General features: G+C 44.9%; 1 protein-coding gene across 1 annotated transcript in view; it reads right to left on the bottom strand.

Moving 5' to 3' along the window:
* LOC147012362 (uncharacterized) overlaps positions 1–18100 on the bottom strand; it is a 36353-nt gene extending 18253 nt beyond the window's left edge. The window contains exons 1-3 of the mRNA XM_085856383.1: positions 17952–18100; positions 16553–16823; positions 25–33 (exon numbers count right to left, since the gene is read on the bottom strand). Coding sequence (XP_085712509.1) covers positions 25–33; positions 16553–16823; positions 17952–18100 — 429 coding nt within the window. The remainder of the gene's footprint in view (positions 1–24; positions 34–16552; positions 16824–17951) is intronic.
* Between the last annotated feature and the right edge of the window lie 5524 nt (positions 18101–23624).

The following is a 23624-nucleotide window of genomic DNA, read 5'->3' as shown; positions in this document are numbered from 1 at the left end:
AGCTAAACTACGTCCCCACTACACATCCAAAGTCTGTCACTGTCCAAAATAATCAAAAATAATTTCCCCAACCTAAATCTCAACTAAAATCCCTCTAACTCATCCATTCCACGGGCCCCTTGAGGACTTACCCCTGCCCCATGGAGCCGGTCTAACTAAGCTAACCCTTCCCCCTTACGAGTTCCATCCTGTGCCCAGGCCAAGGGGGTCTTCCACCCCTTGCCCGGGGATCCTGTTCACCCGAAAGCGAGGCTTGCTGTTTTTGTTTTTTTTTAATCGCGCAGCACCAGCGCGGAAACTCGCAACCTGCACACCAGTGCGGCAATTCACAGCCGCGCACATGTGGCGTGACGTCATGGCAGCTGTTCTCGTCCCTCGTCCCTCTTGGACGGTACCATCCGGCAGGGATTCACCCTCCTGCCGGATTCCAACCACACACGCAGCCATGACGTCACCCGGCGCATAAAAAAAAACACAAGCCTCACGTCTCGAGGGGTTCCCCACGCGAGCACATGTGCTCTGCCCGTTGGAGCTTAACACACACGCCCGCGTGGAGAACCCGTCTGGTCCAAATTCGTAATCCTGCCTAAACTTTGTCCGTCCGCGGGATCGGCAAATCCACCGCGTGCGTTTCCGGACCGGGACTTCACTCCCGCAAGGGAGCACGTGGGGGCCTCGTGCGTTGCACAGCACGGACCTCGAGCTCGCTGCTGGGTGAACCCGGCGCGGTGCGCAAAACTTCTACAGCCGCTACCCGGCTTTCTTTCCTCTGTCGCCGTCGTCGTCTCCATTCCAACCACGCACACCTGCGTGTTACGACGCTCACATACCACTCCATTACATTCACATTCACACCGGGAGACGCGACTGCATGCTCACGCATGCCCACCGTCATCTCCCTTACATACCGCTCTCTCACACACACACGGTCTCCCTTGCAGTCGGCCATTCACTCACGCATGCCACCTCCCTCGCACACGTGGCTCCACTCACTCGTGCCATTTCCCTCACACAAAGCATACCACTCACACACGCGGGGGCACTCGCCCGCGGTGCCTCACTCATACTGGCCGTTTCACTCACACACACGGCGACACTCACACGCGGTGCCTCATCCACACACGGCATGCTGGGAAGCACGCCCTTTGGCACACTTGCCACCACACCACTCACACACGGGGTCGCTTCCACACACGGGGAGGCACTCACACCTGGGGTCTCATCCACACACGGGGTCTCACTCACACCTTGCACCATACACACCGGGACAACCACACTGGGGATTTGTGTCCCCACAAGGGTCTCAGGGGCCTCTATACCCCCCAAGCTTTCCGTGCACCTGTCCACAGCACTCCTCCCCTCGAACTCGCAAAGCACGACCGAACCCACCTGGTCGTGATTCGCCTCAAGGGGGCATACTCCCTCCCCTTGTTCCTGGAGGAGGCCATCCAGCTGCTCGCACTGGGTCTCCACCCAGTCCGCCAGCTCCCCCTCATGGTCCTCCACTACCTCCGTGTGTGTGTGTGTGAACGTCTCTAACCTTGTCATTATCATGCAGTCTCTCCTCTATTTTCTCTGTCTCCCGCGTCTCTGCCAACTCTGTCATCTCTTCACCCTTTACCTCCCTTGTCTCAACTATTATTTCCGTCTCTTCCCTTGTTATCTCCCTTGTGCACGTTTCCGTCACCCCAATTAGTTTTTCCCTCTCGGTCACCGTCACGACCCTCGCCCAACACGTTTTGTCACCCGCCACCACCGCGGGGCTGACAGCCGTTGCACCCCCTCCCAGCTCGTTCGCTCCCACACGTGGAGTCGCCATTTTAAGCTCCCTGGTCACTGCCTTCATGCCCGCCTGCAGGCTTCGGCCCATGTTCTGCATCTCACCCCGCAGTTCTTTCATTTCTTCCTTCAAATTCGCCTTCATTTCGTTTGTGTTTGTATCCATCTTCATTTTCACTTTGTTCATTTGCTTGTTCATGCCTTTTATTTCGTTTTTCATTTAATTTGTGTTTGTATCCATCCTCGCTGTCATTGCCGCCAGCATGGCGCATAGCTGGGCCATGTCGGGCGCACTCAGCTGAGCCGAGTCGGCAAGGATCGGGGGGTTTTGGCGGAGAGGGGGAGGTGAGGTGTCATACACCGCGGCCGCCGCCGCACCTATTTCGGGCTCTGGGTTCAGTTGGGCAAGTTCGTGTTCCTGCACAACCAACATTTCCTGCACGGGGATTTCATCCTGGACCATGGATTCTACACATTCTAAATCCATTTCTAATACCCCCGGCTCCCGCTCGCCTTGAGACGCCATCTTATTTCTCATAAAGGGTTAATTTGAATCGCTCGTAATTTGGAGGGAATCGGGGGTCGCTCCTCTCAGCCCAGGACCGATTCCCGTGAATTTAGCTGGAGACAGGAGAGCCCGTTTTCCCGCTCTCAGACACCAGTGCCGCGAGGAGGGGGATGAGGGGGATGAGATGAGGGGGAAAGTGGACGCAGCGACGTGCTGCTGCGCACATGCTCCCATACCTGACCTGAACAAACTGCTAAACGACTGGGTTTTCAAAATGCCAACAAGGCAATTTGTATTCTATGGTGTTCAAATAAAGGTTACAAAGGCTGCAGAAGAAAATATATCTTTTTTTTTCAAAAGATTACAGCCGTTGATGCAACATTTTACACGTCACCTTATTTAATACTGCGATAGATTTCCTGCCCGTTGGCGTGCGAACGACCGCGTTAACCAATCGCAGCCGGTTCGCCTACTGAACGAGCAATCCAGTCGTGACTTTCTGGAACCATGCCAGAACCCTGTCAAGGGTGGGTTCTCAACCCCACCACGACCCAGTCCGCATTCTACCCGCGCAAAATAGGGTCAATCGCCGAATCTCGATATACCTAAGTACTCGCGCGTGTAACCTACCGAGGGACCATACCTCGAGGCAGGTCGGCGTGGACACGAACCGCTCAAGCGGTCCATTCCATTCTGAGATAACCGAGCGGGTATTATCGCCCGACCTCGCCGGATTCGATTCTATTTAACGGGTATTTAAAACCCAACTAACATTCCGCAATGCAAGATGGCGTTCCAATAAGGGAAAGAGGACACGACAAACGGGTTAACATTTAAACCAGCACATTTATTTATTCTACGTATGCAGGAACAATCATGCAGTCATTCAAAAATACCAACATGCAGGGATACAGAACAAGCAATGGATGTGGCAAGGCACGTGGGCAAGAGGAAGCGCAACAACCGTCTATAAGTAATTATTAATGTACAGTCACTTACACAGTTTTACTTACGGGACTCAGCGCCACAACATTCATTCCAAAGAAAAGCAGGAAAAAACCCCATCAAAGGAAATGGGGTCAGACTGGACCTCTTGGGTCTTTATGGCGTGGGACTTGGCAGACCGAACGAGTCCCTCGAGACCGTTGCAGGTTACCTGCACCCTCGTGGTGTCTGTGGCTTGGGCGACCCGCGACGTCCCGTCCCCACAGCAGCTAGCATAGCCGCGGTCGAGCTCGGGCCTTCCGTGTGGCAGGCGAGCTTTCTCCGGCTCTCTCCACACGAACGCGCTTGGGCGACCCACGACGTCCCATCCCCATGGCAGCTAGCGTAGCCGCGGTCGAGCTCGGGCCTTGCCGAGCGGCCGGGTGATTCGGACCTCAGTCGGCAACTCGTTTGAGAGGAACGAACGGCTCTTTGCTCTCTTGGAGTTGATGATCTGTAAGAACCCGTCCGTCCCTCAGTGATGCTCGAACTGCGCCGAAGCCCGATCACCTCGGACCGCCTGTCGCTGGCTGGTGAGCTCTCTCCGACTCTCTCCACACGAACGCGCGGTTCCGCGCGACACAGCAGGCAAGGCCGCGCCTCCAGCTCGCGTCTCCTTCGCGACGCCCGGACTCTCCACCGACTGCAAGCTCCAAGCTACCGACTCCGACACGAGCCCAGACTTCAACGCAGATCCTTGGCTTCTGGCTTCCTCCCGACTCCTCTCCAGACTGACTCAGACCGACCGTTCAACTCGACGCGACCCAACTCGAACGCGAGCTTGGCGCTCTGCTCGTCCTTTTATAGGGCTGGTGAGACGCGGTTTGGCCTCCGATCCTCGACCTCTGACCTCTGACCTCTGTGCGGAAAGCGGACGTGCGCAAGATCACCAAGCTTGATACGACGAGCAAACGTCCCACGTCAGCCTGCAGCACGCCGCTCGATGCGGAGTCGCCGCGGCTGGCGCAAAGATGGCGTCGTTTCGGAGACGAAGGTGAGGCGATGTTTGTGGTGTGGAGATGTTGACGGTTGCTGGCGATGTGGTGAGGATGGCGTGGTTTGGTGAGAGGCAGGTGTGGTTGTGGTGGTGGAAGGCAATTGGTCTGAAGCGGTTGTTGAGAGCGATGTTGGTGGTGGTCGTGGTTGTTGTGAAGCGGTTGTTGAGAAAGATGTTGGTGGTGGACGTGGTTGGTCCAAAATAACGATAGTAAAGAATAACAGCTAACTCAAAGATCACAGCCCAGTTAACATGAATAATTCCCTTTAAACAATGGTGGGGAAATCTATCTGAACACGGAATTATCGGCCTCACTGATCGAGGGACCTTGATGGTGTTCTGTCAATTTCCACAGCCATAACAATACGCTACATTATTTCTTCCTGCCTGTTGTTTGTGTCCTTTATGACATCCCTAAAAACAGTAAGTTTGTTGTTTGGAATGATTTAAAATTTTGTTCGAATCCCAGGCAGGCAGACACAATAAAAATATTATCTCACTACTCTTTGTGCATGCGCAATCGGGATGAATTCAGAGACTATCCGGAAAAATGAAAGAATTGTCCGATTCACGTTCCAATTCTTGTTCAATGTATACAAATCATTTGGAATTCCGATGTTCCTCGATCACAGATTGACATCTGTAGAGACAGACAGACAAAGTGAACCAATTGCTTAACCCCGCTTTTCTCTTTACGTGTGTGTCATAATTCATCTATTACGACCTCCATGAATGCTCACCGACAAAGGAAGTACATCCAGGTGGTGATGGGTTAAACAATGATGGAACACACCGAGGGGGGGGGGGGGTGTTGATCTTTTGATGTTTTTGATCATTATGTTGGCAATCTCATCTGTGCGTCAACGATTGTTCACCGTTAAAATTATAATTTCTCCAAAGATGAATGTGCGTGTGATTTCAGACATTTTGTTTTCGTCGGAGATGGAACTTCCAGGGAAGATATTCACCAAAATTTCATCAAAGTGGGACGGCTGTCAAATCCAATTTCGCTCTGACTGTGATCTCCAGAGATTGTTGGATGGAATTTTATTCAGTTGTTCGTGTTAGAAATCGAGATTAACATTCACGGTAACGCTCATCAAAAACACCTGCGATTGATGTGTGTGGAGCATTGACTGTGGGTGCGCTCCAGGTATCGACGGTGCACCTTGTGCATCAAATTACGATGTAAATTATTTTTTTTTCATTATGTCTCGTAATTACTCTGTGGGTGGTAAGTCTGTGGAGTATCGCAGACAAAATCGGACAACATCGTGAATATTTTATTTGTAATTCAAACTCATTTTAACTTTTTCTGTAATTTACTACATTCCGTTCTTCTCTGTGTCTGTTTCAGATTTCTGTCTCAAGTCACCAATTTGGTGAATTCTTCCCGTTCTCTGAGATCGTGAAAATCATTGTTTCCACAAAGAGACGAATTTCTCACATTTCACATCCCAGTACTTCATGAGGTTTTTAGAAGGAGGGAAATGGGTTTGGACCAAGGTGTACACGGTGCATGCAGGGAGGGGATTCAAGTTTACACCACATTGGTGTATGTAATACATAGATAGCAAACCTGGATTCAGACCACATTTCTCTTGAAACCTTACGTCAACAAGACCTACAGATGTGACGTCATCACGAAAATTACATTATCACTTTTCAAGACAAACCTGACATTATGACTTTTCATGGCAAACATGACATCATCACCCATCTTACTTCATCACAATATGTATAAAAATAACAATAATGATGATAATAATACTTATGATTATGAGCAAATACAACCCTTCGCTTCAGTGATGGCATTATCAAGGTCGGGTGGGGTGGGGAGGGAGAAGATTCACCAATGAACAAAGTCTTCCCTTCGCGAAAGCATGCTGGGAATTCACCAAGACCTACTTTGCAGTGTCTTACAACTACAGTTCCATACATCCTCTGGAACTCACAAAACCAGGGGTGGGCAAACACAATCAGAGGGGCTCAGCATCCACAATCAGGGGAGCAGCAACAAATAGAAAAAGATTTATGAAATAAACATTTCATAATCTTAAAGGTCCCCAGACACCCAAAAGTACTGAAATTTCATTTATATATGTCCTATAGGAGTTTTTCATCGAGATTTCAGATCTGAGAATGTTTTTTCACAAAACTCATTCTGTAAAATGTAAAATTAAAAAAACCAACGTCTTCGGGAACGCCCCTAAAAATTCTCCTGAAAGGGGCGTAACGCACATGACGTCAACTAAAGGATTACAAAGGCTACACGTAAATTACTCGGTTTGGTGGTCGACGTGATTATATTGGCTTTCCGTTTTCTGTGTTTCCACATTTGATTGGTCGACTCAATTGCTTCGTTCATTTATGCTTTAAAAAAAATCAAACATTTGGTTTTGAATAATGGATGACATGGACTTTGATTTGTCTGTTAGCGACAGTGAGTGTGAGAGAAATGAAGGATTTCGGTCTGAATCAGATGGAGAATTGTCGGATAACGTAGAAACGGGAGGTGAAGTTCAGGCAGCTGGAAATGAAATACGACCTTACCAGTTCGAGCCCGAAGCAGGACAAGCAGAGGAAAATGGCGATGAAATTCCCGGAGTTCATGATGATCGGGAGGACATCGAAGGAAAACTCGGCAATAACAACTGGTTCGACTAAATCATATTCGTAATTCAATCATGTAAATTCAACTTGCATACTGCTCGATATCAGAAATACTTTAGTGAGGTGAAGTGAACAGCGCAGAGGACATGTTTCTCAATCACAAGCGAATTAATCACAAGCAAGGCCAGCCAATGTCATCGGCCGTATCTCTCCATGCATAAAACGAAGCAATCTCGCTGTTGGGATACGATGAAAACTTGTGTGCAGAACACACCTTGTCACACAATTGTCTCAAGTAGTCTGATAAATCTGATGTTCTGTTGCATTTTTATTTATTTATTTTCCTACTGTCGTCATGTTGCACCAGTAGAAAACAATGAAGAAAAGAGAATAATAAAAGAAAGCTACAGCACATCAGATTTATCGGCCTAGTCGGACGGACGACGGATTTATCGGACCAGTCTAGAGCAGTGTTTCTCAACCGGGGTTCCCCGGAACCCTACGGTTCCGCAAGAGGTCACTCAGGGTTCCGCGAGAAACAGTAATAAATAGGCTAATGTATTTTTAAGTCGTTTTTGTTTGATTTAATATTCGTAATTTTACTATACACGTACGGCATATTGTTGGAAACTCCTTGGTTATTATAATAGAGGCTTCAACCTCTTCTATTATTTACAATTATATCAACCATAGGGAATGTATTTAACGATGTCTATATGGCGCCAGTGTGAAACCGCCCACATTGGTTAGTGGTCGTCCTGCACGCGGCGGATTCGTGCATCATTGAGTGACTGACTCAAGTACGGGACGCACGCACGGTGTCCATCTATCTTCTCTGTGCTTCCATCTTCTCTGTCCATCTGTCTTCTCTGTGCTTCCTAGCACGAAGTCAGAGAGTCTCAGTCTCAGTCTCAGTCTCAGTCTCAGTCTCAGTCTCAGTCTCAGTCTCAGTCTCAGTCTCAGTCTCAGTCTCACTCTCACTCTCACTCTCACTCTCACTCTCACTCTCACTCTCACTCTCACTCTCACTCTCACTCTCACTCTCACTCTCACTCTCACTCTCACTCTCACTCTCACTCTCACTCTCACTCTCACTCTCACTCTCACTCTCACTCTCTCTCTCTCTCTCTCTCTCTCTCTCTCTCTCTCTCTCTCTCTCTCTCTCTCTCTCTCTCTCTCTCTCTCTCTCTCTCAGTTCTTCTGTTTATATTTATTGCTTCAGCTTTATTTGTTTAAGTTTTGTTGATCAAGGTACATGAGGTGTGTTTTTTTTTCTTTGATTTTAATAAAGATTTTTTTTTTGTGAATTAAAACCTCGGTGTGAGGTCTCATAAACGAGCAGTATGTTTTTTTTTTTTCATTGCCAATAAATTTGACAAAAAGGGGGTCATTTTTTCCTTAAACCAGGTATCCGAAAAAAAATATTATATTTACCACGTGAACTACGATAAAAATATAAAAGAGCTAGATATTAATAATGGTATATAATAATTTTTATGCAGGGGTTCCCTGAGACATGAAAACTATTTCAAGGGTTCCACAAGGGTGAAAAGGTTGAGAAACGCTGGTCTAGACTCTAGAGATCTCGAGTCAATCCACTCTGTGCAAGTTTCTGTATGTGACGTCACGCTGCGATTCGCTGAAGTCAACTTTTTTAAAGGGTGGGGCATATCAAGTTGTGAAAAGCACCAGAAATGATCGAAATATTGCAGTAATTATCCCATTTTTTGATAAAAAAAAAAAACATGGGTGATTTCTTCACTAGGAAGGTCAAGTTAATATATAAATAACCAGAAAGTTTTGCGTGTCATGGGACCTTCAAGTAATGTTTTTTATAATCGTTTTAATGCACAAAATACTTCTCAGGTCAGGAATGAACCATGTACAATATGAATGATTAACATGAATGATCCACAATTCACATCACATGACATGAGTGGTTGTGAGTTGCGACAACACAAGGGGAACACAGAACACGTTTAGAACTTTTAAACATTTAATTTTAGACTGAAGGACAGGAGAGAGAACGATGATAGAAAGTGAAAAACGGAGAAAGGAACGAATCAGGCCCGATGAGGCCCATTAATAAAATATCTGAAATCAATCACAAAATAAAATTTACAAAAACAAAATGGTAAAAGTGAAGTATAAATGTTTGGAGTGAATATAGAAATGTTTGAAAATTGTTTAAAGGACATTTGTAACAGAAAGATATTAAATAATCAAACCGGTATCACCGAGCTTTGTGGGAGAGAATAATTTAAATCTTCATCAGAACAAAGGAGCTCGGACAGCTTTTCACAAGACAAGGGACAGGAAGAGACCTTCAGCTGGTTGGAGAGCAGAACCAGATATGTGAGTTGTGTTAGTTTATCAAACACTCCGTGAGGAAGAGACTGGAGTTTGTTTTGCTGCAGATCCAGATCTTTGAGTTGTGTTAGTTTATCAAACACTCCGTAAAGAGTCGAGATGGTTTTGCTTCACATTCGGCTCACTGTTTCGTAACCTCATAATTAAACACCAAATTATCTGCAGTGCATTTGGTAATGAGATTAAATTTTATGCTTGAAAGGATTAATTTTTGGGGTTTTTTTTTTTACCTTTGCCGAAGGAGAGGGTATTGCACTTGGGTTTGTTGGTACACAAAATGTATTTGCCAGTCGATTTTGTTATTCTGTCTGTTTGTCACCTGCAGGTCATAATTTCAAACCGATCTTCACGAAACTTCACCAGATGGTGGAGTTTGTCATGAAGAAAAGTCTGTTGTTTTTGAGTAAAAAAGGTCAACATAGGCCAAAGGTCAACAACGATGGTGGTATGTCTAAAATGCTCAATTTTCATCCCATTGATTTGAAATTTGAAGAGGATTTATCTTTCAGGTAACTGAATTCAATCAATTATTTTGGAGGTCAACACCAACCAAAAGGTCAATATAGGCCAAAGATCAACAACTAAGGTGGTATGTCGAAAATCCTCAATTTTCATCCAATTGACTTGAAATTTCAATCACAGTTATATTTCAGTTAACTGAATTCAATCAATCAATTATTTTGGAGGTCAACACCAACCAAAAGGTCAACATAGGCAAAAGGTCAACAACTAATATGGTATTTCCAAAATTCCCAATTTTCATCCGATTGACTTGAAATTTGAAAGGCATTAACATATCAGGTCACTGAATTGAACCACCTATTACTTTTTCATGTAAACATAGATCAAAAGGTTGATCTATGTTGATCAAAAGATCAACATAGATCAAACATAGGCCAAATGCCTAAAATCCTCAATTTTAATCCGATTGACTTGAAATTTGAAGAGCATTTGCATATCACGTCGCTGAATTCAACCACGTATTCATTTTGAGTCACCATAGGTCAAAAGGTCAACATAGACCAAAAGGTGAACATCTGCCTAATTTCTAAAAATCCGCAATTTTAATCTGATTGACTTTAAATTTGAAGAGCATTAGCATATCAGTTCACTAAATTCAACCACCTATTAATTTTGACATGCCCAATTATCGAATAACAGACATTTTCACAACATTTGAACCAAACATGCTAGAAATGCAATTGAAACATCTATTCCATAGAATTTTGAAATGGCATGATAGGCCAAAAGGTCAAAATCGGCCAAAAGGCCAATTTGGGTCAAATTTTCTAAAATCCTCAATTTTCATCCGATTGACATGAAACTTGAAAAGGATTTACTTATCAGGTCAATGCATTCAACCACCTATTAATTTTGAGGTAAACATAGGCCAAAAAGGTCAAAATAGATCAAAAATATTTTGTTTCGGATCCAGCCCATCAGGGGATACAAAACATGAACTCTTCCACTTGGCAGAGGAATGTGCTCCACCGATCACCGTTCTACTTTGCACTATTTTGCACAGTGTCGCCGATGAGTGATTTTTCATTTGTTTGTTTGTCTGTTTGTTTGTCTACCATCTCTCTCTCTCTCTCTCTCTCTCTCTCTCTCTCTCTCTCTCTCTCTCTCTCTCTCTCTCTCTCTCTCTCTCTCTCTCTCTCTCTCTCTCTCTCTCTCTCTCTCTCTCTCTCTCTCTCTCTCCCATCTACTGTGGACGTATAGCCCAGTTGTTGTTTTGCGGGCCAGAACGAAGGAACGAATGTCCTGACGCGCTCTTGCACGGTGCTCGAAGGAACGAATATACTGAAGCACTCTCACATTTTCCTCTCACACGATACCACACCCCTCACATTGCAATAAATCACACCTCCCACTCCCACACTTTAGACATCAGTATTCCTCCCACCTGCCTCTCACTAACTGTTCTGGGTCGCATTGGTCAACTGACCATTCCAGGTATTTAGAGGGTGCTTACTCTCACCTGTTCTTACTCTCTGCATTCAATAATTTTCCGTGTGTGTGTGTGTGTGTGTGTGATGGCGCCTGTCCTCGTATAATTCAAACTGTAGAAGGTATACAGGATAGCTCTGCTCTGTGTCTTTTTTGTAAGAATGCTTGTCTTTTGCTGCACCCCAAAAATTCCTTGCTATCCCTGCAGCACATACAATAAACCCCATCCATTGCACCACATATCTTTCCTCACTTTTGTTAAATAAATGTGGCATTCCAAAATGTTCCCAGGTTGTTTTCATGTTTCTTTCATTGGTCCAGCATGGCCCGCACCCTAGTTTAGCCGGGATGGTATTCCCTGATTATCTGTTTCGTAGCATTACGTACTTGGCAGTTCCACTTGGCTGCATCTGATCTAGTAGGTGAGCTGGTTAAAGCAAGTACGTACCAAGGGTGTGTTCCCCGGTAATGAGATCACATTACCCTGAGGTAAACGGTTTTAGACGGAGGACCCAAAGTCATGCGGTCGATTAGTGATCCGCCGCGACACAAACTTATTCGTGTGCAATGGCCTGAGATTCCGGTGAGTCCGGCAAGCAGCTCCAGGCATTCCATCCTTCATGGATTCCCCGTGATCTCTGGTTCACAACAATATTTAAAAATAAAAACATTTCATCATCTTAAGAAATGTTTTTATAATCCGTTTGAAATGTGTTCCGACAAAATGCACAAAATATTTTTCAGGTAAGGAATGATCCACATCCAATATGAATGCTCAATTAAAACGATCCACGATTTCCACTGCATGACATGAGTGGTTGTCCATGGCGACGACACAAGGCGGAACACAGAACACGTTTAGAAATTTTAAACAAATAATTTTGAAGTGAAGAACAGGGGAGAGAACGATGATAGATTCTGAAAAAAGGAGGAATGAACAAATCAGATCCATTGCGGCTTATTTAAAAAAACAATCTGAAACCAATCACAAAATAAAATTTACAACAAGAAAAAGCAATCAGACATTGCAGACGCTTAACAGGACTTGTGTTGTGTGGTATTAGTGTACTGGTGTATTAGATAATTAATATTTGACATAATTAGAACTGCCACTTTATTACTGCTGGCAGTGATGACCGGGTACCAGGACGTCCCACTTTGATCAGATACGTGACCCTGACCCATAACTTTTCTCATTATTATTCAATCAAATTTAGAATGTGATTAAAATAAATTCAATTCAAATCAAATGGAAGACCAAATAGGTGCAGTCCTGCATTGGAATAATCAGGAGTCTGAACAAGCAAAAAGCAAAAATGAAGTCATCAGGTGGAACCTGGATAAGATTCGCATTTCAGCTGCTACTCCTCTACCCTCAAAGCCGTCCAGGCACAGCCAAGTGAGCCTTATTATAAAAAAACAGAAAATATATAAACCTAAAAGAAGCCAGATCCCAAAAAATTAATAATTCTGACTGACACACCATGTGTCCGATAAAGTTGACATTTTCAATTTATATTCCCCACCAAAATTTGATCATAATTGTGAAGTTTCATGTCGATTGATTAAGCGGTTCCAGAGAAAACATTATTTAATATTTCCTTAAATCTACTATATGTCTGCCAAACCATGTGAGCTATCAATTATTCCTTCACAGAATTGTACAAAAATGCCTTGGGGAATATTTCTTTGAAGTTTCTCTTCGATCTGTCCAGCTGTTCTGGAGAAGAAGAACCACTCACAACCACTCATGTCATGTGGTGTGAATTGTGGATCATTCATGTTAACCATTCATATTGTACATGGTTCATTCCTGACCTGTTTTTTTTTTTTACAGGTTTTAGGGTAAATCCAATATTGCTGCCAAACCATTGGCACTGATGACATCATATGTGTGAACCTTTTGTTCCCCATTTGTAGGCGGTCATACTTGTGAAGTTTTTGCCTTGATCTGTTCAGCCATTTCAGCCAGGAAGATTTTTGAAGGTTAAAAAAAAAAAATGGCTGCTGAATCACGTTACTGATGATGTCATCATTTTTTTTTTGTGGACCATTTTATGCCAAGATGACCCTCAAAAATGTTCATAGTGATCGAATGTAGCATTCTACATATGCAATTATAACATCATAAGAATGGCAACTGTGACATTATAAAAAATATCCCTCATTCTCCATGAGGAGTACTTGCTATGTGCCAAGGTTAAATTTTTTCCTTGGTGAAATTTCAGAGACACAGTGGTCAAATTTTTTTGTTTTTTCCAATATGGCTGCCACACCAAGTGACCTAAGACGTCATCACGATGAAAACATTCCATATGCGTCGTCACTCCTTTGGTGAAAAGGTGGTAACACTTTGGTAACATGAAAGCGGTTATAGAGAAAAACATTAAAGTTCTGCGCGGACAAACAACAAACAAGACGGTAGGCGGACATGGGTAGTCGCTTACCCAATAGAACGTGATGCGATGGGCCCGTTCGATGGGGAATGACCTGAGGATTAAGCACAAGAAAATTCATGATTCTAGCTTCAAGGGTTAATGCCGCAGATTGTTTTTTCGTTAAAATACCCCCACATTTAGAGGTTTTCGGCCGTTGCTAGGCAACGGAGGGGTCCATAGCAACGGTTCTTTCTCACCCATAACGAGGACATACCATGAACCTACCATACCAGTTTCATATATGTCTGACTCATAGTCTCTGAGACATAACGAACTTCGTTTTTTTTATTGTTTTTGACCAGGGTTCATTCAAAGTCTATCTTCTCCGACAGTTTTCATAGGATCCGGCTGGAAATTTTTGACAATATGGCTGAATGTACTGCCCACAGTCGCTCGTGGCCCGATTTTTGATTTTCGAAAAAATTAATTTTTTATGATTTTTCAAAAATTTCAGTCCCTTTGCAAGGCAACAGTGGTGTCCATAGCTACGGTTCTCATTTGCACACAACTAGGTCATGGTATGAACCAACCAACCAAGTTTCATCGAAATCTCCATTGTATTAATGGAGCACTGGACTGAACAGAGGGACAGACAGACAAACAAGCCAGTAGGCGGGCATGGGTAGTCGACTACCCAATATAACCTGACGCGATGGGCCCGTTCGATGGGGGAATGACCTGAGGATTAAGCACAAGAAAATTCATGATTCTAGCTTCAAGGGTTAATGCTGCAAATTGTTTTTTCGTTAAAATACCCCCACATTTAGAGGTTTTTCAGCCGTTGCTAGGCAACGGAGGGGTCCATAGCAACGGTTCTCATTTGCACACAACTAGGTCATGGTATGAACCGACTAACCAAGTTTCATCGAAATCGCCATTGTATTAACTGAAATCGCCATTTTAAATATTGATAATAAGGGTAGAACAAATCTCAAAAAAAAATTTGGAATTTTTTTTTTTCGACTAGATCGACTACCTAGCATATCAATGGAAATACTGATAATAAGGGTAAAACAAATTTCAATTTTTTTATTTTGAATTTTTTTTTCGTCTGCATCGACTACCTAATAGACAGACAAGCCGGTAGGCGGACATGGGTAGTCGCTTACCCAATAGAACCTGATGCGATGGGCCCGTTCGATGGGGACTGACCTGAGGATTAAGCACAAGAAAATTAATGATTCTAGCTTCAAGGGTTAATGCTGCAAATTGTTTTTTCGTTAAAATACCCCCACATTTAGAGGTTTTTCGGCCGTTGCTAGGCAACGGAGGGGTCCATAGCAATGGTTCTTTCTCACACATAATTAGGACATAACCTGAACCTACCATACCAGTTTCATATATATCTGACTCATAGTCTCTGAGATATTATGAACTTCGTTTTTTTTCTTGTTTTCGACCAGGGTTCATTCAAAGTCTATCTTCTCCAACAGTTTTCATAGGATCCGGCTGGAATTTTTTGACAATTTGGCTGAATGTACTGCACACAGTAGCTCGTGGCCCGATTTTTGATTTTCGAAAAAATTTTTTTTTAATGATTTTTCAAAAATTTCAAAGTCCTGTTGCTAGGCAACAGTGGTGTCCATTTCAATGATTCTCATTTGCACACAACTAGGTCATGATATGAACCTACCAACCAAGTTTCATCGAAATCGCCATTGTATTAACAGAACACTAGACCGAACAGACAGACAGACAGACAAGCCGGTAGGCGGACATGGGGAGTCGCCTACCCAATAGAACCTGATGCGATGGGGGAATGACATGAGGATTAAGCACAAGAAAATTCATGATTCCAGCTTCAAGGGTTAATGCTGCAGATTGTTTTTTCTTGAAAATACCCCCACATTTAGAGGTTTTTCGGCCGTTGCTAGGCAACGGAGGGGTCCATAGCAACGGTTCTTTCTCACACATAACTAGGACATACCATTAACCTACCATACCAGTTTCATGTATATCTGACTCATAGTCTCTGAGATATAATGAACTTCGTTTTTTTTTTGTTTTCGACCAGGGTTCATTCAAAGTCTATCTTCTCCGACAGTTTTCATAGGATCCGGCTGGAAATTTTGACAATATGGTTGAATGTACTGCCCACAGTTGCTCGTGGCCCGATTTTTGATTTTCGAAAAAATAAATTTTAGATTTTGTTGAAAATTTCAATGGTCCGTTGCTAGACAACGGATGGGTCCATATCAACGGTTCTCATTTGCACACAACTAGGTCATGGCATGAACCATACCAACCAAGTTTCATCGAAATCGCCATTGTATTAACTGAAATCGCCATTTTAAATACTGATAATATGGGTAGAACAAATCTCAAAAAATATATATTTTTTTTTCAACTCGATCGACTACCCAACATATCGACGGAAAAACTGATAAGGGTAGAACAAATTTCCCCAAAAATTTTTAAAATGTTTTTTTTTTTTTTTCGACTCGATCGACTCCCCAACATATCGACAGAAAAACTGATAATAAGGGTAGAACAAATTTCAATTTTTAAAAAAAAATTTTGTTCGACTGGTTCGACGACCCAACAGACAAACATGTCGACGGAAAAAACTGATAATAACGGCAGAACAAATTTCAAAATTTAAATTTTTTTTTTCGCCTGGATCGACGACCCAACAAACAAACGGATCCAAATGCAATATCCTCTCCTTCGGCGAGAGTAAAAATTTCCAAAAACAAAATGATAAAAGTGAAGTCTAAGGGTTTGCAGAGAAGAGAGTTATGTTTGAAAATTGATAAAATGACATTTATAACAGGAATATATTAAACATTCAAACCGGGAACACCGAGCTTTGTGGGAGTGAATAATTTAACTCTTAATTGGAGCAATGAAGCTCGTACAGAGTTTCACAAGAGAAGGGACAGGAACACATTTCAGCTGGTTGGAGTACAGAACCAGCTGTGTGAGTTGTGTTAGTTTATCAAACACTCCGTTAGGGAGAGAGTGGAGCTTGTTATTCTCCAGATTCAGCTTCGTGAGTTGCGTTAGTTTATCAAACACTCCGTCAGGAATCGACTGGAGCTTGTTATTGTGCAGATACAGGATTGTGAGTTGGGTTAGTTTATCAAACACTCCGTTAGGGAGAGACTGGAGCTGGTTGGTGTACAGATCAAGCCGTGTGAGTTGTGTTAGTTTATCAAACACTCCGTTAGGGAGAGACTGAGGACTGTTTTGGATTCATATTCGGCTCTTTGACTAAAGTAACCTCATAATTAAACTCTAAATTATGTATGAAGTACATTTGTTAATTTTATTAAACTTTATAATCGAAGGGATTACATGTTGGATTTTTTTTAATTTCGATATAATTGGTGTTTTCGAGGTTTGCTTCATTCCCTCCACGACTGAAGGTGAAGGAGGTGATGTGATGGGTGGTCGCGAGACTACCCAAATTCTCAGGTTTTCCGTCTGTTTGTCTGTATGTATGTAATGGACAGCTCTGGAGGCCAGAGGAGTCAACCGATTTTGATGAAACTTGACTGGTAGGTTCATACCAAGATCTAGTTGTATGCTTTTGAGCACCGTTGCTATGGACGCCATCGTTGCCTAGCAACAGCAGGACTTTGAAATTTTTGAGAAAAATCCGAAAAAAAAATTCGAAAATCAAAAATCGGCTTCTGCACTTTTATGCGCACTATAATCATCCTCTTTGTCAAAAAATTTCAGCCCGATCCGTCAAAAACTGTATGACTAGTATGCAATTATATTACTATATGCTTTCACCCCAACGTTCACGTTGGGATTCCCTAACGTAGGGTTTGGGAATCGAACACAAAAGATGAATGGACAGTTGCTCGTCATGTTCATATATGGAACAACGAACGGCAAAAATGCCATCTGATGTGTTCTCTTATCTACATATTTCAAATTCGCCTTAGTCTCGCGACCACCCATGTCGCCTACCGGCTTGTCTGTCTGTCTGTCTGTCTGTCTGTTTGTGTGTGTGCAGGATATCTCAAAAGTTGTGCATGGATTCGGATGAAATTTTGTGGACATATTGGGTGTGTGACAAGGATGAACTTCTTCTTCTTCTTCTTCTCCTTCGTTTCGAGCTTGATCTTGATTTTCGTTCTCTTTCTTCTCGCCACGCTCAGGGGCCGGGGGTCTATGCCTTTTACCACCCCGGAGCTGTGGCGGCGCCCACGGGATATATGTCGGGGCAGGTGTCGAGCAGCCATTGGGTTGTATCGTCATCCAAAACACGCAGACCGTGTGCCCCACTTGGGACAAAACACGCAGACCGTCGATGTTTGTTCCTCCACGCCACAATCACAAGCCGCAGAAGGTCCCACACCTCAACTGTGCATATTTGAGCGGAATCATCCGACGCCGGTATGTAGACGGTTTTGTCGTACCCAAGCCAGTCTTGGCAAGGGCATTCCGGTGGTATGGGAACAGACGTCGGGAATGAAAGCGCGGAGTCTGGTAGAGTTTGTCTGCCATTCCGCGCTCCAGTTGAGATCCGCCCAGTGGGCTGCACTGATGTTAAGGTCGTTGGTGTTTTTCAGCAATGACTGTGCGGCAGGCACAAATGGATGTCTCGAATTCAGTCGCCGGGGCTGCTCATTTGATGAAGTAGAGAGCTTGAGATGGAGCAAATGGTTTAGCTACAGTGCCCGGTGAGTGAGAGATAGAGTGGCTTCTTCGTTGTGAAGCTCAGAGGGTTGGATGCCTGCGAGGATGGAAAGGTTGTCTGTTGGTGTGGGACGCAGGCATCTGGTCACAGTACACAAGGTGCCATTGATGGCGGTGTCGATCTGGTGGGAATGAGCACTGCAGCACCAGAGGGGCGCACAGTACTCGGCGGTGGAGTAGACCAGGGCTAAGGCTGCTGTACGTAACGTGATAGCGCCCGCACCCCAGCCAGAACCCACCAGTCATCTTAGCAGCACGGCGTAGGATGTTAGCTTCTTGCGTAGTGACTCCTGGTGTCCGTGAGCGACCTGTCCAATGTTACCCCAATATATTTTGGCTCAGGGCAGAAGGACAGGGGTTTTCCATCGATGTTGATGTTTAGCTCACGTTTTGCTTCCCTGTTCTTCAAATGGAAAACTGCTGACACTGTTTTGGTTTCACTGAGCTTCAATCTCCATTTCTGGAGGTATGCCAATAAAGTAGACATGTCCTGGCTCAGAGTCCCCTCGAGTGTTTCCCACTTCCTTGCCGGGTGTATGATCGCCAGGTTGTCCGCATATGTGTACTTTGTGGAGACCGTGTTCGGCGGGTCGTGGGTGTAGATATTGAAGAGGAGGGGGGCCAGGACCGATCCCTGTGGGACGCCGTTCTTATTGCGTCGTAACCTGCTTTGCTGTCCGCTACCGGTGGTGAGGATGAAGCTTCGGTTGTAGACAAGTTCCATGATCATACGGACCATGTGCCTGTCTAGAAGCAGGCGGAGCAGCTTGCAGGTGAGGCCACGGTGCCATACGGTATTGTAGGTGGCTGTGAGGTCGAGGAATACAGCACTGGCCTTCTTTTAGCCTCAAAGCAGTCCTCGATGTCTTGGGTCATAAGAGTGACCTGATCTATGGTAGATTTCCCACGCCGAAAACCAGCTTGCTCCTGAGGGAGAAGCGGATCTATAATTAGTTCGACGTGGGCGTAGATAAGACGCTCGAGGATTTTGAAAGGGACACAAAGGAGAGATATCGGGCGATAACTCTTCGGGTCACTTGATGGCTTATGAGCCTTGGGGATCGCGACAACTTGAGCTCTTCTCCAGATTTTAGGGATTTTGAGGTGGCGCAAGCAGGAAGAGAGGAATTAGCGTAACCAGGACTTCAATGCAGAGCCAGCATGGAGTATAAGTTCTGGGCAGATGTGATCGGGGCCCGGAGACTTGTGTGGCTTCAGTAGTTGGAGGGCGGTGGCGAGCTCATCCGGGGTGAAGTCATCAGAGATACTTTCGCCATCTGGTGTTTCCACCCTCCAGAGGTCAGACACCTCTTTGGCCACAAGTCGAGATGACTTGCGGTCCTTCGCTTCGTACACCCCGCTCTTCACCTGCTGGGTCGCAATGGCATTAGCAGAAATGGGGCACTGGTGAGGGGAGCGTACTGACCGGCCAGTGAGGTTGTTAATGAGACTCCATGCTTTGCGGCGAGAGTGCGAGAAGTCGATGGTGTTGACGGCTTCGGTCCACCGCTCAAGCTTCCTTTGGTCGAGCCACGCGAATAGATTGGTGGTGGCTACATTGGAAGCAGTGCCCGGTGGGGCACAAAGGAAGGAGCGGTAGAGGGTCTCGCACTCAGAATCCCAGCACGGCGTATAGTTGTTTTGGCGGCCGCGTGGGATTGCTTTCTTCGCCGGGGATGTTATGGCATCGCAGAAGTCCTGGTAAGACTCGTCCATATTGATGGTATCGGGTTGTGGTAGACCCGTGATTGATTTGTTGGTAAGGAGGCTGTAGCGATTCCAGTCGGCCTTTCTGAAGTTCTATCGCTTCACCGGTGTGCTTCGGACGGGTACCACGAGCTTAGGAGCAGTGATAAGCGAGGGTCGATGTTGGAACCGTGGGAACTTCTGAAGCACACGTCTGTCAGGTAGTGGGCTGTCAGGGTCGGCACTCGCGAAGGCCAGATCGGGGTTCCTCCCCGTTCCCAGTGTCCGGAGAGGAAACTGGCTGCGCCCTTCGGATTGTAAAAGAGGGCAAGCTTGTTGTTTGCTGCCCAGGCAGCCAGACACTCTCCGTCGTTGCGAGCGGTGTTCTATCCCCAGTCAACATGCTGGCAATTAAAATCGCCAGTGTAGAGACTGGGGGAGGGGAACGTGGGTAACAACCATGGGGATATCCGCGAGGGTGGGGGCTTGTAGACGTTGCTGATGTTGTAGTTTGCAACGCCCACGCACACCCACTCAATCTCGGCATCAGCCAGAGATTGACCGACGAGAGTCCAGCTCAGGCTCTCGTGGACAAACGTGGCAAGGCCTTGCTTCCTGCTTTTCGTAAACCCAGCTAGTACATGGTGTAGAAAGACTAGCTTATCTGCAGAGGTGCAGTGGGTCTCTTGGAGGAGGATGACGAGAGCCCGGTTCTTCTGCACAAGCTGATCGATGACATTGATCTTGCTTGTCGTAAGAACCTTGACATTCTGCTGCAGTATTGTGGGTCGACGGGACTTGTCGGTGTCATGGGCCCCGCCGCGCCCTAAAAAGGGCGGTTCCCTCACCACCTGCTGCTGAAAAGCCCAGGTGGAGGCCCGGATAAGACAGGTTTGGTTTCGCATACCGTAGTATTTGCTACGTACAGGGGGGACCACGTGAAGGTGCCTATCTCCCCCCCCCCCAAGGACAAACTGATTAGATTTTGGTGAAGGTCCGGATCCGGATCCGACCACTTGAATTTTTTAAGTGATTCTCCTCCATTGAGAGATTGGGCTTATTCGATATATAGCACGATATCTCAAAAAGGTGACGGATTCGGATGAAACTTGGTGGACAGGTTGAGTGTGGACAAGGACGAATGGATTCGATTTTAGAGAAAATCCGAAACCGGATCCAGATCCGATAATTATTTAATTTTCAAAGTGATTCTTCATCATTGAGAGATTGGTCCAAAAACGATTATATCGCATGATATTTGAAAAATGTATTCGGCCCGATATGTTCTTATGGATCAGGCATTCCATGGAGGAGGTATGCGCTCCACTGAGTGCCCTTCTAGTCTTGTGATACTTTTTGTTCCATCTCTACAATAATACACTTATTCTCGTGTCCGTCCGTGTTCCTGTAACAATCCTTCCCACAGATTGGTTGGACAGTTGACCTGACTCCCTCCACAATTGTAACCAAAGAAATATCCAACATCCCACCATTTGGATTGATGCGATTATAAGATGTTTCATGAAGAAGATAATTAATATAATTTTACGATAATTTGTTAACACAATTAGTCGACTCACAAACACGTAATGGTTGAAATTACCCAGATGGACAAACGACCGAAAGGAATGTTGTTCTGTAAAAATAATTCCAGCTGGGTTGACTCAGCCTGTCTTCCTTCAGGTGTCAAAAAAATGAGAATCAGCTTACTGACATTTTTGTACTTTGGACAAAATTATTTGGACAGTAAGTACTTTGGACAAATTATTGCATAAAGGTTTCTGTGAGGCTCAATTGGCTGCACCTGGATGGGTTTGTCGGTTGTGCAGTTGCGACTGACCCCCAAATCCTATCCAGGTTCCTCCTGATGATTCCATCTTTGCTCTTTGCTTATTCGGGTTCCTTCTGATGACTCCAATGCAGTATTTGGTCGTCCATTTGATTGTTCATCGAAGTTGAATTGTATCAGCCACACATAGTACCTCATCAGCACGTTTTGTGCGGGTTTCAGCCCCAGCCAATCTTCCCAAGTTTGTTTCTCAAGGGAACTTTGGAATTATTTTATTTTCTATTGAGAAAGCCGTACAAACATAAACGGTGTTAATAATCGTTTTGACAAATGGAAACTTTTTATACATTTGAAGTTTATACGATCCGAGTAATTTTATTATTTTAAAACATACCGGAAGTGCCTCATATTCTTTCGTCATTCACACCCCAGCTCATATGTTCATTACATCTCCAAATCACATCCGTACAGGTTTCACAAGAGGTTCAATAGAATCCTCCGAATCTCATCTCTGTTTCTGGAGAATAAAAATTAAGATAGTCAAATTTCAGGTCAGGGATAAGAGCATGCGCAGGAGTAGCACAACACTGCATCCACTTTCCACCATTACTCCAAGGGTCAACGTCCAGCCATCCCCCAGGCAGATGGCTGGCCCATCCCCATCTCCTTGAGATGCTGATCAACCTTATGCAACCACAAGACATGTGGTCAGCCCATTGGCCTCCTCCACTCACGATGCTCCCTCACTGAGAGAATCAGTTGAGCAGGATCAGTGTGAGGAAAACGAGCTACATGTCCATACAGCAGCAGGTGATGCTGACAGACTATGCAGGTAACAAATCTCATTTGAGTCTCTCTCAGCAACCGCTCGTTGGACACAAAGTCCGACCAGCGATAGCCAAGGATTCTCTGAAGAGACCTGGTACCAAAGGAATTAAGTCTCCATCTCAGATCCTTGGTCAGAGTCCAAGCCTCACATCCATAGAGCAAGGCTGGAAGCACCAAGGACCTGAAGACTCGGACTTTCATCCTCCTACACAGGTACCATTAGCGCCACACCCCATGATCCAGTGAATCCATAACTCCCCAGGCCCGACCCAGACGTCTGGTGACCTCTGCCTCACAGCCATCAGAGACATGAATATGACTGCCAAGGTAAGTGAATCTCTCTGTGACCTCAACCTCCTCACCCAAACAGGTACAGACAGAATATCAGCATCCAGGATGTCATTGTAAGCCTGGATCTTAGTCTTGACCCAGGAAACCCATCATTCCAGTGGCTCTGACTCCTCATTCAGCACCTCGAGGGCCCCCACAAGGATATCCACAGTGCCTGCAAAGCTGACTGCATCATCTGCGAAATCAAGGTCAGAAATCTTGACATTCCCAAGCAATGCACCACAACTTGATCTCTCCAACATCCTCCTCGAATCCAGTCCATACAAGTGCTGAAAAGAGTGGGGGGCAGTGTAGACCCCTGATAACCTCCAGTCACAACTGGAAATAAGTCAGGGAACAAATCCATCAACATCCACTGATATTTTTCTCCCTCACACAGTGCATCTGACTGGCAGGTGAAAATAACACAAGTCCAGGTGAAACACTCTTCAGAGTACATTTCAACAGTGCTGCAGCCGTTACGCATTACGAACTACACTAAACCTCAAATACCACATTTCGATGGTAAAAATGTTTTGTTCGTGAGTTCGTTGTCTCTTGCAAAAACATTATCGGAAATATTCTCTGGGGCTGGAAATAAAATACAAAAGGAGGGAGTTGGTTTGCTCTTTTTAAGTTTCCTAACAACAGCAGGAAGAATCAGAAGTGGTAGAAAAAAATATTACACAAAAATGTCCA

This window comes from Eptatretus burgeri, chromosome 15 (genome assembly GCF_056783735.1).
Source record: "Eptatretus burgeri isolate ZD-2024b chromosome 15, Ebu_testis_v1, whole genome shotgun sequence".
NCBI classification, from domain to species: Eukaryota; Metazoa; Chordata; class Myxini; order Myxiniformes; family Myxinidae; genus Eptatretus; species Eptatretus burgeri.
The sequence above is the reverse complement of the archived record's forward strand: the minus strand, read 5'-3'. Positions and strand labels throughout refer to the sequence as shown.